Below are 18,364 nucleotides of genomic sequence, written 5' to 3'. Positions count from 1 at the left end.
TTTTTCTTTTTTTTTAAAGAGGACAGGAGTTGTCATCATCTTTCATAAATGGGGTGAAGGCATACAGATAAATAGCATTGTGTGTCCTTAAGTGCTGAGTGTTGTTATTGTCCCTGCTCTCAGCTCACTTAAATTCACCTCATTGAGCTTTCTGCCTCTCTGCTCCTTGCTAGCTAGAACTGTGTGAGACAGCACTCTAACTGTCCAGTGGTGGTATAGTTTGGGTCAGATATGAAGCAAGATTTTCCTCATAATGCTGAAAAGAAAATATACAAAATATTGAAACTTGACTTTAAAATATTGAGGTTTGAAGGAATAAAGAAAATACCCTTCCATCTCTTTTCCCCTTACTCTATTCATCTCTCAACCAAACCTTAAAATTAAAGCAGTGCTTCTTTTCTTTTTTGCTTTTATCTGCAAAACTCAGTGGGTCTTTCTGTCCAAGCTAGACATAAATATCAATGAAGAACGCACAGCACTGACTGCAAATTCAGGTACATTTGGAGGAGTGAAGGAGTGAATGTGAAGGAGTGATTTTTTTCCTCCATTACACACAAAGTGTTGCTCTCAACTTGCTGTGATTGCTGAGAAAAAGCAGTAGGTTTTGACGTGAGTCAAAATTATTTTTGTTGTTGACATTTTAAAATGCCTGGAGAGAGCTGTATGGGCAATTGGACGCACTCAGTTGTCTACCCTACTCGTGTTGTTACTTGGCAAGGGGAATATTTTCATTATTTGTCTGTTGAATGTAACTTGGCCAGCTAACTAGCTCCATCCTTCATTGATGGAGAATGATACCCTCTCCAGAGGGCAGTTCTCAGTGCCCAAGTCAGGGCTTCTGCTATGAATCGATGTCTGAAGGAACCTTTCTCCTCCACTGGCTGTAAAGGGAGTGAACCTACGACCCCTTGACAAGAAGAGTCCAGAGCAGAGACGGTGGAATCAGTAGTTACAAATGAAAAGATGATGTTGCACTAAGTTGAATTAGGACTAAGACAACACTGTGAGCATAACAGAAATGTGGTTCCTATTGTTCAGGTGGCTGAATTTGGTCACCTTCCCTCTAACACCATTAGAAGGCTATGAAGGAAGCTTAGTAATGCACACATTGAGATTACAACATCTGAAGAGAAAATAAATAAATTGAATCGGTGATTTTGACCCATGCCTCTTTCTGGTACCTCAGTGTGAAGGTTTACAATGCAATATATTCACTTTAGTATTCCAGGCATTGATGCAGCATCAGAATCACTATTCAGCTCAGTAAAACTTTGTTTTACAAGAAGACCTTTCTATGTAAAACCTTTATTTTCTCAGTTAGCCCTATTTCATTTAAATTTCTTTTCAATAGAACAGTGGACTAATGATATTCTCTCCTTTCAGATGCTGCATGCAGGATTGCCGGAGTTAAACAGCATTCAGGATCTGAAGTATGTGTATGATAACCTCCGTCCTCAAGACTCAAACCTCCAGGCTACAAGCTACTTTACAAGGTAAAACCAGAATATAATCCAGAAACTTTTTCTCCTTCAGGCATAAAGTAAAGCTGTCAAAATTTAAAAAAAAAAAAAAACAAAACAAAAAAAACACACACCAAGAAAAAAAAATCAGTTTTCTTGTTAAGAGGTTGTAATCAGTGAAATTACACAAAAGGATAATTGGTCTTCACGTGTTTACTTTAAAAAAGTTCATTCCTTATGCATGTTATAACCAATCTCCTCAAATTTCTGGAAGAAAGAGTTGTGCATTTATGGTACACTTGTAACAAGTCACTTAATTCAGCGCCTAGAGACTTCTTCAGCTTTCATGGTGAAACCATCCTGGCTTATATCTAGTAAGAGTTCCTCTCCACTTTTAAATGCAGCAGCTACATGCAATGGGATTTGGACTGCATAAAAAGGTTCTACTTGTTAGTGGACTGAGCCAAGTCTTGGAATTCCTGCATTTTATTCCCTTTTCTGTTCTTCTTTCGACCTTCTATGTTGCCTCAGGCAAGTTACTTTCCCTCTGTTAGCCACTCTCCGTTTCCAAATTGGTACTGATTCTTCCTTTTAAGCACTTCGCAGATCTATCAGAGGAAAGCACTGTACGTGAATATAGGTATGTTTAAAGCTTGATTTGTGTTAGGATAATGAAACCTTTCACTTGTTTGTGATAATAACGGGGGATTATTGATGAGGAGCTGCAGATGACGTGTATAAAATCAATTTGAAGCCCTCAGTCCTGATCTTTCAGGCCAGGCCTCTTGAGTTACATATAATTCCAGCTGTTGATGTGATGATGCTCTAGATGGAGCTAATGGAGACTGTCTGGATTTGGAAACTCATTTTCCCATTCTAAGCACACTATGAGAAAAAAAATCTGCCTGTCCGAGCCTGCCCTGCGCAGCACCGTTATTTCCCAAGGACAGCCTGTGAACTCCCGCACCCTGCGCACCACGTACACATGCAAGGCAAGCCGGACTGCTCTGGCCTCCTCCTCTGGTGCAGTGCAGGGCATGCGTCCAGTTCACAGCACTGGCCTCTGAGTGAAGGGCTCGTTTCAAATTTAGAGCCCTAAAGGACAATCCCATCCCGTAAGGCATGAGTTCTCTGCAGTTCTCTGCAAACTGCCTTGAGCAGGAGCAATGACCCTACCCTTCTGCACAGCCAGAGGGCACATTGCAATGAAAAATGAGAGGAAAGCTTGAACTGGAGCAGCTGAGCCAGTTATTGTTACAGAGGCTCAGATGAAGATTCTGGACAATTTGAATTGTTTATATGTCTCCTTTGCGTATGTTAGAATCAGAAACTGAGGAGGCAGGTTTGGAGAAGGCTGGAACAGAGACCTAGAGGGTTTAAGGACGTCACTTCTTTGACGAGAAGAGAGGAACTTCTCAAACAAAACTATTGTTCTATTACTTTACACACAGCAGAGCACCAAGTTCCTTCTCCTTTAACACTTGCTTTTTCATATGCTTTCACTCTTGCCCCTCCGCAAGATTGTTTTATTTTCAAATTTAATTACAGCTTCACATTTACTGCCAACTCCTACCTTATCCTTTCCTTTAAAATTTCACGTATTCCCACATTACAGACTTATATTTCCACTTCAAATAGGAAACGTGCAGTTTCTAATTAAATTATAAAAGTCTTGATTCTGTCAAATAGTTTGGGTGGTTGTGTCTGTCTCATGGGTAAAAAACCCAATTCATTTAATTAGTGGAAAAAAAGGCCAGGATATACATAACAAATAGGGAAATGTGAGTCTTCAGAGTGAAAATTGAGTTAGTGTCATGCAAAGCTCAGGATAGTGCCCAGTGCTCTTCTGGAGGTGGAAAGGATCTGTATGCTTTTCAGTTGGGTAGGACTAAGGTTATGGTTACGGTTAACATCACTGCAGTCCTGCTTAGCCAGAAAATGAAGGATGTGGGCTGGGTTCAGGACAGAGCTGTAGCTCCACACTCTTTTGTTGAGCTGGACAAAATGGTTGTGGCGTTTTGAGGGTTAGGGTGAAGGAAGTGAGGGACTTCAGAGTGAGAATTCACCTGCAATCTTTCTCAGCCAAAGGGTGTGCAATAACAGCTGACGTTAGGAAGGAGATATGACTCAACACTGTATTGGAAGTAAGAAGAGTTGGTGTGCTTTTTTGCCTGGTAGAGGTTTGTGTTGGGTATAGGAAAGCCTGTTCACTCTGGAGAGGGTATAGGTAGGTAGGTCTCAGAGGCCAGCATGTCTGTCTTCACATTAGACTTCTTGTTAGGGTTGGTGTTGAGAAAATGAAGGCCTTCAGAGTGTAAACGCCACTCAAGTCCTGCTTACCAACAAAACCAGCATCCATGTGCAGATCTGTGCAGAGCTGTGGGCTCTGTTCTGAGTTGAAACCTCATTTTCTGCTAAAATGTTTTTAGTGAACTCCAGAGCTATTGTTTCAATTTCCTTTGAAATGCTCGAGTGTAGATTTGAAATTGTCCTTAGAGATCATAACATCATGTAGAAGAGTCAGATGTTGCTAGGGTGCATATTTTGTTCTTTAATACTCTTCAGGCATGTTTGTATTATATATGCTTATTTGTAAGAAGAAAGCCTCTTGTCATTAGGTTATGAATTTCCATGGATCTCATTTCTCTTGGAGCTCTTTTTTTTTTTTTTGCTTTATTCTAATTTCTATTCATGTTTGAATATAATTTATGTTAATTCAACACATGTATTAACTAACATTTCTGCATGTTTAAATATAGGCAGAACATCAGGCTTCATGACTAGTAGTATTTTAACTTCTCAAAACAAGCACTTTTCAAAATAAAGACTTTGGGATGGCCTGATACCCGGATCCATGCAGAACTTACCCCTCTATATAAGCATTTTCCAACCTGCCCCCAGGGATGCTAATATATTGAGATTTTTGTGAGCTTTGCATTCCCTGCATCATCTTTATTATTGTTCTTCAGAAAAAGTCTTCCCTACCTCCTTGTTATACAAATGTCCAGGTGAGAAAGAATCCAGTTACACGCTTCTCCTGGTCACTCTGTAGCTTATTCCTGTGTCTTGTTTTCAAGCTGTCCTTAGAAAGCCGAGGAAATTGAAAGTTCTGATTATTCGCATAACTTCCAGCAGCTCTCAAATCCTTCACAGTTTGTAGCTCTTTTTTCTCCGTAATTACTTCCAAAAGCCCTTTACTGTTTTTAAAAAGTTTTTTTTCTAGAGAAGGAGTGTGGATGTTGGAATGTTAAACACTGCCAACAGAAAGTTATTTCTTGTTCTAAGTACAAGGTAGTTATTGTAATCTTTCAGATTCGATCATATAATGTATCTGCTGAAAACTCCAATCTTCTGTTAGTCCAAATAGGAGAACATTTCTCTGTATTTGTGTAGAAATAGGTTGCTTTTAGCAATTGCATGAGTTTGGTTTGAACAATAATACTGACGTTGCCTCTACTGTTTTTAAAAACAACATGAAATGAGGAACGATGTCGCAAATATTCCTGGCAAAAGAATGTAATTTGTTCTTTGCTGTCACCTTTTTAGCCAGCAGATGCTACTGGAGTTTGGACTGTAACATACTGACCCCTTCCAGGATCATAAAACCTTCTATGTTTTCCCAAATTCTTTTGCTCTCCTGCTTGATTTAAGACATGTTCAGCAAGCTGTGGTCTCATTTGTGAGCTGTGTTCTTCTGACGTTGGGTCAGTTCACTGTTATGAGCTGATGAGCGGCAGTGTTAAGCCTCACAGCTTACAGCCTTCTGGAAGGTCACACCCTCAGATCGTGGATAAACAATGCACCAATTGAGAGTTAAACAAGAGTTCTGTGTTTGCTGGTCACTTCTGTGCACCTAGTGCCAAATGAAACATTGTTGTCTCTCCAGCATCTGCCCTGAACTCAGTTTGATCCTTGAAACTCAATGTGATCCTTTCCCTTCCCTCCTTTCCTCTTCGCCTGACAACAGAGTTTTACCAGAAACTGGAAACCCATCTTACCTCTGGATATAAATTTCCTCTTTGTTTTCTGCAGATGTCTTCGAATGTCAGCATGATGTCACATGCTGCCTGACATTTTATGTGCCTGTAAAGGGATGTATATTTGAAATGATTTTTAAGGGATTAAGTTAGCCTAATGCAATGAATAGAGTTGATTTCGATTGATTGCAGAATGCAGTCTAACCCACTCATAGAAGCCCATGAATAAGAATGCACGGTGGAGCTGACAATTACCAGCAAAGCACGGTGCATATCTTCAGGGGCTGCTGCTCGGGTCAGCTGCCATCTTACCTACCCATTAACAGAATCATTTGTTAGATATCTGTCATTGCCCAGGTCAAGCCTATCCACTCCAAACCACAAATGCCAGCAGCTGCAAAACTGGACAATTCCAAAAGAGTAACTCCTTTCAAAACATGACTCTAATCTCAAACTGATCATGGATCCCTGCTTCTCAGGTGGCTGCAGATATTGCAGCAAGAAATCTCCCAAAAAGCTGAAACACCAGTGAAAGCTGGTGACTTCTGAGAGAGCATAGACAAAACTACAGTACTAAACTTCTCTCAGCAGTATTCAAGCAGTTGTAAGATCGTGGTATATGTGCCTCAGAGGAGCAGGACCAGACTTCCTCCTTGAATTTATGTTGTCTGAGGCATTTGTACTGTTGTATGAACCCCACATGCCACCAGTTCAGGGGAGAAGAATGTCCCTTGTCCTGGGACAAGTGCATAGGAGGATTAGTAGGAAACTAGACTGGAAGATGCACATTAGGAGAGTACGTGATCAGCCTATAGGTCAGAGTTAGTCTGAAGTAAACCTGGATTTTGAAGTCTAGCAAAATAAGGGGTAAAGAAAGTATGAGTATTGCCCATGTAATACCACAGTGGGAAATAAGATATTAAACTGAAGGGTTATCACTACTGTACACAAAAAGAATATCAACTGTCCATGAATAAATGTTGCTGAAAATAGAAAAGGTCTGTCCCTGAAAGCAGTAATATTCTGGAAAACTCTGTTAAGAACTGTTGGGGGCATACTACCTAATTGTTTTAAAATGGAACCTGGTAAATTCATGGATGGAAAAGTTGGGTATAAATGAAACACCATGTTTGTCAACATCTGAGAATCCCATGGAAACAAATTTTTCTCATTATACTCTAAATTATTTCAGGCCTAGATGGAAATAAGAAGCAGGATGCTATCAAGAATGATAAAGAAAACTATTCTGAGTTGGAGTGAATATCTATTACTGACTAGTCTTGGTATATATGTATATGTATGTACTCTTAAAAGGCTGTGGAGAAAGGCTGATGTGTCCAAAAAAGATCTAAGCACCAGCTCTCAGGACTACCTGTCCCATAAGAAATGTTTACTTCCTAAAAATCAAGGCACCAACTATCACTAGTCACTCTCGGAAATGTTAGCCAATCTTTTCATCTATCTCTGTTGACACAAGCAGCCAGCCAGTCTGTGCACGTTCACCTGTTACCGTAATTTGACGGTTCTGTAGAAAGACTGTGAGCCAACTCTGAAATCAAGTCAGTTCAGCAGGTGGAAAGCTGAAAATCATTACTTTTCAATAATCCCAATATTTAACTCTCCTTTCTGAGAAGTAGGTCAGACACCAATCTGGGTGGTAAAAGAATATTGTCATGTGGAAAAAAAATCATTTTTCTGCCTGAAAACCGTTTGTTAGCAATATTGTGATTCGCAATTAATGTTACTCTAGTTAATGACGCTTTCCTGTTTTCTTCTGATTACCTATGCTTTGATGCCATCCATATTAGGTCACTTCAGTTTTCCCATCTATAAGCCATTAGACACTAATTCTCTAAGCAGCTTGGGCTACTAGAGCTCTGACATAACTAAGAAACTTTTTGTCATCTTTGTGAAGGCAGAGCTAGCTTTAGGCACAGGCAAAGATGGGACCATTCGGTCTAGGTAGCCAGGGGATCTCAGCAAAGAATACCCATGACCATACCAACTTCTCACCTACAGCTAACTTAATGTGGCTGTAGAGAAAGAAGGTGTATGGGGATCTCAAAGAGTTCAAGGAGAAAGTTTCACCACTGATCCTAGGATGCACTTTTAAAATGCTAGCAGAAAGGGGAATCAGATTGCCACAATGCGTTGAACTGGGTCAGTGACTAATCCATGCCAAAAATTAACTACAAAATTAGAAAAGATAAAATACGTGTGGTTTGATGTACCCCACTGCTCATGGACAGTTAGGAGACAGCTTTCGGGAGACTGTGGGAAAGAGAGTTTTCTTAAACCAGTTTCCTTTGAAGAAAGTGCAGACAACCATAACCAGAGTTGTTCTACTTGCTGTGAGAATGTCACAGAAGAGCTAAGAGATGTTTTCAATTCTTTCTTTCTTTGTGTCATCTTGATAACTGATATAAATATTGCTTAATATTTTCTATTCTAACAGGGAGGACTGCCTACAGGAAAATAGAATATTGAGAAGGGAGGAAAACAGCACATACTTCTGTCTTATTTTATTTTAACTCGCAGAGAAAATCTGCAACAATGACAACAAAAGCCTCCTTTAGGTTTAAAGTAGTTGATTAGCAATCTGAGTGTTAAAAGCCTCTGAGTGTTAAAAGCCTTTTAGAAGCTTAATGGACCCATGGAAAGAATAGTGGAATTCTAAGATCAGCTGTTCTACGTAGTGATGATGTCTGAATTAATACTAGTTTATAAGCTGAGGTCTGCATTATACTGTCGTGGTTTAGCCCAACCAGCAGCTAAGTTACCATGTGGCCACTCACTTACTCCTCCACATGGGGTGGAGATGAGAAAAAAAATGTTACAAAAGGCATGAGGGTTGAGATAAGAACAGAGGGGGATGACCCTCCAACCATAGCCTCAAGCAAAACAGGCTCGGCTTGGGGACAGAATTTAATTGGTTATCAGTTTCTTCAGAGAGGATAATGAGAAACAAAGCCAGATCTTAAAACCACCTCCCCTTCACCCTCCCTTCTTCCTGGCTCTACTTCCTCCCCCAGCAGAACAGGGGGAAGGGGAATGAGGGGGTTGCATGTCAGTTCACCACACACTGTTTCTGCTCCTACTTTCTTAAAGAGAGAGGACTCCTTACACTTTTCCCCTTCTCCAACGTGGGGCCCTTTCCACTGGAGACAACTCTCCATGAACTTCTCCAATATGAGCCCTTCCCACAGGATGCAATCCTTACCCATCAGGTTGCTCCAGCGTGGCATTTCCCTTAGACTTATGACTTTTAGGGCGCAGCCACCTGCTCTGTGTGGAGTCCCTTCCCACAGACTGCAGATGCATCTCAGCTCCATCACCAATCTCCAGCAGCATAGAGTCCTTTCCCATGCAGACAGTCTTCTATGAACTCCTTTAGTCACAGGCATCTCTGCTCCAGTGTGTAGTCTTCTCCCACGGGCTGCGGGTGGGTCTCTGCTCCACCGTTAATCTCCACGGGCAGCAGGGGGACCGCTGACATCTCACCACGGGCTGCAGGGGAGTCTCAGCCCCAGCATACCTCCTCGCACTCCATCCCCAGCACACCTCCTCCTGCTCCATCTTCACTGTCATTGGTGTCTGCATGGCCATTTCTCTCAGATCTCAGTTGTCTCTCCATTGCAGCTCCTTCCCTACTACCAAAACCCCACACATAAACATAGCACATACGTAAATTAAAATGCACTGTATTTAACTGCAAAGTTAACATGCCTCTTACAGTAATACTGCAAATTCCCTGACTGCTTTGCTGTAATATGACCAAGTTACAAATTCTATAACCTAAATCATGTCTCAGTGATTTAGGAAGAGTTTAAACTACGCATTAAATTAAATACATAGGAGTTAAAAAGGAAAGTTCACCACAGTTGCAAGCTAATTAATCAGCACTGAATTGATTTGTACTAATTTTTAAATGAGATTTGTTTTCTTGTTTTCCATTTAAGTGTTAATTTGTGTCATTGATTAAATAGTCTGTATGTATCTGTTTCGGGAGAATGTAATTAATAATTAAGATAATTAACTGAATCAATTCAGAGATACCCTTTCTTGTATTACATTAAGAAAAACATATACATCTTCTCTCCTCAGTTTAGTATGCCTAACTGGTGTATGATAAATTCACACAGTATTTTGAATGAAATCCCAATTTTGGGAGGTGAACTGGGGAGCTATCTGCAGGTAGAATGTTCTTTGGGTATGGTTGCATCTGTGAAGCTACAGACTTTAGCCAGAGCATCTGAGATCATGAAAATTAGGCTAATGCAATGAATGGAGTTGATTTCAATTGATTGCAGTATGCAATCCAGCCCACTCACTGAAACCCATGAATAAGAATTTAATTTAAAATGACAGGTGAAGCATTTGCTCAGCTTTGAACAGGGGATAATGAAAATGGTTAAGGGTATTGTCAGCCCTTGTAAGCTAGTTATATATAGTCCAAAACTGGAAGAAAAAAAAAAAAAGAAAAAAAAAAGAAAAAAAAAAAAAAAAAAAAAAAAAAAAAAAAAAAAAAAAAGAAAAAAAAAAAAAAAAAAAAAAAAAAAAAAACCCACCTGACAATTTGGTAGAGGTTTGCTGCCGTGGCCTGAAACTAATGGGCTGTTGTTCTATAACATCAGAACCTATGCAGAATATCTTCAGAGAGCTGTAGGAATAAACAGGGAAATACAAAAAAAAAACCACATTAGCATCGCAAGTTAAATAGATCTTAACCAGCAATTGAATTCAAGAGGGCAAGTGTTTTCTAATGAGTACTCTTCAAAGACCAGTGATTATCCTGCAGTGTTATTTCTCAAGTCGAGTTCACTTTGATGTTAAAACACATTTGTGGTACATATCTACATGTATATCTAGTTATTTTTTATCTTTTGTGTCTTTTCTGATGAAGGATCTTAAAACTCCAGGAAATTAGAAGTGTATTCTGGCTCCTCTTGCACAGAGATGAGATGGGGGACATGGGAAGAAAATTTCTTCTTCTGTTTTTTTTTTCATCTTCAGCAGCTCCACAGGGATAGAGCTGCTAAGAACTGGGGAGAGGATTTAGCAACTCATGCACTGCTAATCACAAATTGAATGCAAAAGCCTTGTGCAAACACGTGTAAGTGCGTGTGAGGTTAGTGTAATCAAAAACACAGTGCTAGGGCACTGTCTTCTACCTGTCAAAGTGAGCACATGTTGTTCAGCCCTGGAACTCCTCGAAACACACATGGAAATGTTCTGTCCCTCTCTGTTGTCCAGAAGAAGGCTGATGGTGTCTAGCTCATGAAGACTAACTACCTCAAGGTAGGTCGTGAGACAGGTTATGGCACGACCACTCCTAAAAGCAGTAGAGCTCAGGGGCTGGATGTGCTGTATTGCTCCAGATAGCCGTGACTGGTATGTATGTGGGTACACGTTCCTGTGAGGTAGGTTTTAGAATTTGAGGTATTTTTGGTTCTTTTATCCATGAAGCCAAGGATCAAGAATTGAAAACAAAACAGATGCCTAAGTAGCACCTCTTCTGTTTGTTTTTTCTTCAGGAAAATAAAGGAAAGTTTGGAGTGCTTTCCTGTTAAACTCAATAACTTGATCCACGCACTTGTACAGATGTCAGTGACAGGTTCTGCAAAGCCTCCAAGTCCAGAGACTGTTCCCCAAGAATGGACAATGCTGGACACAGAGAAGTCAATCTCAAGAGCCACCATTTTGGGGTTCAACAGAAAGTCTGACTGTGTATGTATTATGTTCATTTCTTGCCCTCATTTGCCTTGATCTTTAACGACTCTTCTGTGAGCTTATATACTCTCCCTCCTCCTTTCTAGAAGACGTGCTTGTGCCACATGAAAAGGATCACAGGATGAACAGCAGTGCCATAAGCAATGAGCTGGAGAGAAAGAACACCAGGCAGACAGCTATTAGCAGGGAGCCATTAAGACAGTTCATGCCCTATAGTGAAAAATAAATCAAGAGCTAATTAAAGCATCCAGAAGGAAAGCATGGCACAAAATTAGGAAGCCTAATAGAAATCGGAGGCTGTTATATGGTGCTTTAATGGTGCATTATTAGTTTTCATGCACTGCAGTGATCTTTCAGTGTTTGAGTTGTGTGCTACCCAGGCAGGTTTCTCTTTTTGTGCAGCAAAGACTATAAATTACAAACTGAATTCTCGGGCACTTGGCACTACATTAAACAAAGGTTTTCTTTGTTAAAATCACCCTATATTTTCTCTCGTACATTTTTTTTTAATGTGCTTCTCTGATCATTTCTCTTTTCTGCCTCTCCCTTTTCCCCACTACAGCTATATCTAGTCCAGGTGGTGCAAACCTGCAGTGTGGTCACTTTTGTGGAAAAATCATTCGACCAGTTCTCAAAACTTCACAGCCATCTCCAGAAGCAATTTCCATCACATGACCTCCCAGAGTAAGGCAGCATATTAGCAAATGTTATTTGCTGTTAATGGTTCTCTCTGTGCACAGATAAAAATGCGAGAAAATGTACAGCAGACGAATTTTTAGAAACACAAAGGCAATGTGATGTGTTCTATCAAGTCTTCTATTCAGCTTCAGAAGAAACCCAATCATAGACCACAGCGACAGTCTAACTTGAATATATTTTATTGTTCCTTTTTTAATGGGAGGAGAAGGGGGGAACAGCTTGGGCCTGACACAGCTATTCCTGAAATCAAAGGTAAGTGGTTGACTTCATTAAAAGCATGATAGGGCCTTTAATGGTTTTTATTTCTGCAAGATACTGGTCAAAACTCACAGCAAAATCCGTCTATGAAAACAATGCAGGCATGTTCACACTGGGTCAGAACAGAAACAAGTCAGTCTCTGACACTGGCTGGTGTGATCAACCTTTTTACAAAAAGTTGCACATACTCCCCAGTTAAGAAATATGCAATAATCTTATGTGCCACCTTGGCCCCCAAACCCAATACTTTATGCTCACATAATTCAGTTTAATATCTCTTGAAAAATATGCTGTTATTAATTGCAATAATTCTGAATATTACTGTTTATCCATGTGCATATCTATTCCTGCTTTTCATATTCTGAATGTAATTTCTTCAAAGGTTCCTGGGACGGACAGTGAGCCCTATGGTTTATTTCTGTCCTCTGTAAAACAGCTTTGCCTTATGTAATGATTGTCCATGCCTTTGGTAACACAAGTGGAGTTATGTGTTCTACAAACACCATATACATTACACTGCATACGCCACCGAGAACAAAGTGCTCCTCTCTTTAACAGTCACGCTGACTTACGTGGTACAATCCTCTCCTCAAGCTCAATCTACAATAAAACATAAAGCTGGCCAAAAAGACAAGCAGTTTACTTGAACCAAGCTGAGATTCAAGTGATATGCTTGAAAAACTGAAAGGTCTTTGAGGTTTCACCTGAAGTAAATGGCCGCAGACAACATGGTTTTGAGTTAAGAAAGAAAATCCATGAATTTCAGGTTCAGGTTTGATATTCCCCCAAGCTTATGAAAGGCATTCTATTAAATGGCTTTAGGTTAGCTAATTCTAGAGAATCTCTTACTTGAGGAGGTTTTAATTTACTCCAGCTTGACTCATTATGACTGGCTCACATGAACTGGTTTGCAGCAATGAGTGAGAATCAGAATTTTACTAAACACTGAAAGTCCTTGAATCACAGTTTTGATTTGGAGATATCTGCACACTAACTATTAGGTGTAAAATAAAGTATATAGTAAGTACCTATTTATGATTTTTTTTTCCTGTGGTGAGCAGAGCCCTTTGAAGGAAAACATATTTCTCTTTAGAAACGCATAGACTCAGAAACCCTGCAGTGAATTTCAAAAATAGTATTAGCCATTTTCCAGATAAATCTACCTTCATAAAATCCCTCACAACATTTTCACTGCAAAAGAGAGTTGCACAACTCACAGAGGGTTAATCTGCATATACTGAGGCTGTGCCTAAGAGCTCCAGGGCTTTGTTGTCGTAATTCAGTCCAGCAGTAACCTGTCACAGTATGATCTTTCCCGAGACTGTATTAAAGTAATTCATTTTATGATGTTTCTTTATATGTATGTTCTTTAATGCTAAAGTTTGGTTTGTTTTCTAACAGAAGTTGATCAGTTTGAGGCTTTTCATGTGTTCCAGATTTTATTCTAATAATAAAAACCTAATTATTTCTTTATAGGAAGTTATCACTGAAACTGCCATACCATATCAGACCATTAGTCTGTCTGTGTACAAAGCTCCAACTCTGGATGCTTCAAAGGAAGGAAAAAGCCTTGTTCCATAATGTAACCACAAATTCAGTTTGAAATGTATGATTTAAAAGTAAAATGTCTAATATTACTAGAATAATTGGAACTGCTAATAGAAAGAATTTGGTTATTGCTTTGTATTGATTCGTGAAATCGTATATTTTCATGTGTCGTTAGGAAGAAATAATGTAATATAAGTCTGCTTCACACAAGTGCTAAATACTAATATACTAATATACTAATATACTAATACTAATATATCAGAAGAAACTAATGGCGAAAGCTCAGAGTTCTCAGCATCTGGAATTTTGCTATTGACAAGTAACATTCAGCCCATGGTTATAAGTCAAAGCACAGCTGCCCCAAGCAAGCCCTTGCACTCTAGCACCTTCCGTCTTATTTGATTTTGGACAGAGTACTAATCATTTAATTACTGTTTTTTAAAAGGCCAAAAATCTTTTCACCCACCAAAGCATGTAGGTGACGCAATTATACAGAACGTTCTTCAAGCTAATAAGTAGGAAATGGAATCTGCTATGCAGGATGTCTGCGTGTGACACAAGTTTATATTTTTCCAGTCTACTTAAGGTCGATACAAAGCTCAAAATCAGCTTGGGAAGTTAACCCTTTCTAACACAAATGTGTTCACAAGTGCAAAGTCAGTTTCAGCCATAGGCGCGATTCAGCAAAAGCACAAAGGCCTTTTAAACAAGTGTTCAGTACCATCACAAGGTTCATATTGTCCTTCACTGCAGCAGAACTATTGGTGCTATCAATCAGGAGTTTCTCTATCCTCTGTTTGACCGCTATGCTTAGGATGCATCTTTAGGATGCATGTAAAATGCCTACATTTTACAGCCAGAGTCCTCTCTTTGTGTTACACAGTCTAATGAGTTTTAAGCTGCTTCTAAACAGATCCTCTCTACCATCTCATGAAAGAAGTCCTTTTTGTGCCCCAGAGGAACCCAGAACACTCAAGCTAACTATGTGTGCCAAATGACCTGGGTCATTTTTATCTGTGCAGCTCATATATGTCATGATCCTGGGTCGTAGCTCTTCGCCCGCCTCGTTGGTGTCATGCCACTGTAATTTCGTGGGGCAGGAACCTCTTCTTACTATTCATTCCTACAGAGCCTAACGGAGCTCTGCTCTCTCTGTGCTATAGGCAAAAATAATCCAAAGGTCATACGTACATACAATATGCTGCTATCATCCTGACCCCTCTCTGGTTTAGTTGCAGACTAAGTTATACCAGTGCTGAGTTCTTCCTCAGAAGCATTACAAAAAAATGAGCAAAGATTTGCCTGCTCCTAAAAAGAATTACAATATCTTGTTAATCAGTATTCTCTTCATAAAAGCCCTTCTGTTACAAAACAAGCTTCAAAGAGCCCAACCCAACAGGTCTAATTACAGTTCAAAATCTAATTACATCGAATCTCTTGGTAACAAAAACTGTGGGTTAATCAACTTCAGCCATTTTATTTTCACGAGGTGAGGCTGCTGTTTGCCATCTTTACAGATGGGTGGCTTGCAAAGCTGGCCAGTATTCCTCTCTGGAGATGGAATCCAGTGCTCCATGTCCTGTTATTTGGCTGGCCTTTGAAAAGCTGATGACATCTTATCACCGAGCTGTGGAATTGGGTAAACCTATTCAAAATAGGATCTGACCAGCTGCCTTTCAAAAGACTGGTCAAGGGTCTCTTTTCAGTGTATTGCACTGCTAGATGGCTCTTTAGTCATTTGCCTGAAGCCTTCAGATATCTCTTACAATCTAGTGGATAAACGAAATTGTACCAAAAAAAAGAAGTTTGTGAACAAGACATGGTTAACTATTTACAGTGGTGGTGTAACATGAAATACAACCAGATCAAAACTTCTACCTTTCTATATCACGTAGGTCAGAGGTCATAAGCATAAGGCAAAGGCAGGGACTGGGAGAATGAAGAACTCCCCTCTATAGGAGAACATCAAATTTGAGACCGTCTAAGGAACCTGAAGGTGCACAAGTTCATAGGACCTGATGCGGTGCATCCGCGGGTCCTGAGGGAACCAGCAGATGAAGTTACTAACCTACTATCCATCATATTTCAGAAGTCGTGGCAGGGTGGTGAAGTTCCCACCGGCTGGAAAAGGGGAAACATAGCCCTTATTTTTAACAAGGGAAAAGGAAGACCCAGGGAACTACAGGCCAGTCAGTCTCACCTCTGTGCCTGGCAAGATCATGGAGCAGATCCTCCTGGAAACTACACTAAGGCACATGGAAAAAAGGAGGCAATTGGTGACAGCCAACATGGCTTCACTAAGGGCAAATCCTGCCTGACTAATTTGGTGGCCTTCTATGATGGGGTTACAGCATTGATGGATAGAGGAAGAGCAACTGACATCATCTGCCTGGAATTATGCAAAGCTTTTGGCACTGTCCCACACAACATCCTTGTATTTAAATTGGAGAGATATGGATTTGGCGGATGGACCACTTGGTGGATAAGGAATTGGATGATCACACTGAAAGAGTTGTGGTCAATGGCTCAATGTCCAAGTGGAGACCAGGGATGAGTGGTGCTCCTCAGGGGTTGATTTTGGAAAGGCACTATTTAACATCTTTGTCAGCAACATGGACAGTGAGATCAAGTGCACCCTCAGCAAGTTTGCTGATGACACCAAGATGTGTGTTGTGGACACGCTGGAGGGAAGGGATGCCATCCAGAGGCACCTTGACAGGCTGGAGAGGTGGGCCTGTGTGAACCTCATGAAGTTCAAAAAGGCCAAGAGCAAAGTTCTGCATGTGGGTTGGGGCAATCCCAAGCACAAGTACAGGCTGGGCGGAGAATGGATTGAGAGCAGCCCAGAGGAAAAGGACTTGGGACTGCTGGTGGATGAGAAGCTCAACATGAGCCGCAATGTGCACTGTCAGCCCAGAAAGTCAACCATGTCCTGGGCTGCATCAAAAGAAGCGTGGCCAGCAGTCAAGGGAGGGGATTCTGCCCCTCTACTCTGCTCTCGTGAGACCCCACCTACAGTACTGCACTCAGCTCTGGGGCCCCCAACATAAGAAAGACATGGAGCTGCTGGAGCGGGTCCAGAGGATGATAAGAGGGCTGGAGCACCTCTGCTATGAAGACAGGCTGAGAGAGTTGGGCTGTTCAGCCTGGAGAAGAGAAGGCTCCAGGGACAACTTCTAGCAGCTTTCCAGTACCTAAAGGAAGCCTACAGAAAGCTGGAGAGGGATTTTTTACAAGAGTGTGTAGTGATAGGACAAGGGCAATGGCTTTAAACTGAAAGAGGGGAGATTTAATTAGATGTAAGGAAGAAATTTTTCACTCTGAGGGTGGTGAGGGTGTGTGGTTGCCCAGAGAAGCTGTGGCTGCCCCATCTCTGGAAGGTTCAAGGCCAGGTTGGATGAGGCTTTGAGCAACCTGGTGTAGTGGAGGATTTCCCTGCCCATGGCAGGGGTGTTGGAACTAGATGATCTTTGAGGTCCCTTCCAACCCAAACCATTCTATGATTTATAGTATTAGTTATGAATCCAAATATTAGCAATTGATATCACAAAACCCATTACACACAATGTAGCACAGATAGCTTTTCTAACACTCCTTCAACCTGAGAGAGAAATAGTCCTTGTCAGGGCAAGGTTAACATAAATTGATTAAATATATTGTTAAAAATCTAACCTCTTGACTGATCTAATGTGCGTTGTCCCTAAAATGCAAAGATGATTCAAGTAAAGAAATGTGGTTTTGACATTTTCAATCACCAAGGCATTTGAAAATTGACATAAGGCCATTCTATGCATATCTGGTTTATTTACTAAACTGAAATGAAATTCATCTTAATAAAAATTCAGAAAGAACATTACTATTATTTTTGTTATTGCTTTTGTTGAGATTGATTTTGTTACTGTGGTGATCATTTGTTTTCATGTATTACTTTTATTATACTTGTGCCTGAAATTACATATGGGATCAGGGACCTGCTCTGAAAACTTATCTACACTGTAAATAGCTGAGGTAAAAAAGCAAGCAATGATATATTCATAAAATGTCACAGTGTTACTGTAAGGCTTTGGTATTCATATTCTATACTAAAAGTTTGTATAGCATGAGCCCTGGGCTGAGATCAGAGATCTGTTGTGCTGTACACAGTGCAAAAAAATGAGGAGGGTAATGTTTACTGCATCAAAAAGGGCCAATTTTTTAGAGGTATTCAGATACCATAAATAAAAATAAGTGCCTTTTAGGGCTTATCGATCTTATTATTTTTTAATTAATGATTTAGACAGAAAAAGGAGTACAGTATGAAACAAAATATCTCCAACTTATTAGAAGAACCAGAGTCGAGGGTAAACAATCCTCTGGACACTGTACCCATCCCTTCTCCTACCTGCAAAACCTCTTAAAAGTCTTAACTTTCTGCTGTTAAGTAGAGCTGGAAACATTTTCAGCAAATACAGTATGAGTTATACTTATGAATATTCTTCTTTTGCAGGTTTCCCCACTCATGGCATTTACCTTTTACAGATCTTGAACATAAAAGAGTGAAGGATTTGAATCTCTATCTGAAGCAGCTATTAAGTGGATCCAGGAAACTGGCTAATGTGAGCACTTCTAGTATTTATTTTATTTGCGTATGACTTTTAGTAGCATTGTACCAAAAGATTCAGGAAGGTTTTCACGGCCTCATTTGAAAAAAAA

At 40.2% G+C, this 18,364-nt stretch overlaps 1 protein-coding gene across 1 annotated transcript in view; it reads left to right on the top strand.

The window, feature by feature from the left end:
- The window catches only part of PIK3C2G (phosphatidylinositol-4-phosphate 3-kinase catalytic subunit type 2 gamma), a 212,448-nt gene that overhangs the window by 157,542 nt on the left and 36,542 nt on the right, over positions 1-18,364 (top strand). The window contains 4 exon segments of the mRNA XM_086610772.1: positions 1,384-1,493; positions 10,972-11,164; positions 11,730-11,851; positions 18,159-18,267. Of these exon segments, the coding sequence (XP_086466898.1) occupies positions 1,384-1,493; positions 10,972-11,164; positions 11,730-11,851; positions 18,159-18,267 (534 nt within the window).

Source organism: Tauraco erythrolophus, chromosome 4 (genome assembly GCF_009769465.1).
Source record: "Tauraco erythrolophus isolate bTauEry1 chromosome 4, bTauEry1.pri, whole genome shotgun sequence".
NCBI lineage: Eukaryota > Metazoa > Chordata > Aves > Musophagiformes > Musophagidae > Tauraco > Tauraco erythrolophus.
Note: the sequence above shows the minus strand (reverse complement) of the source record. Positions and strands in the feature narration are given on the sequence as shown.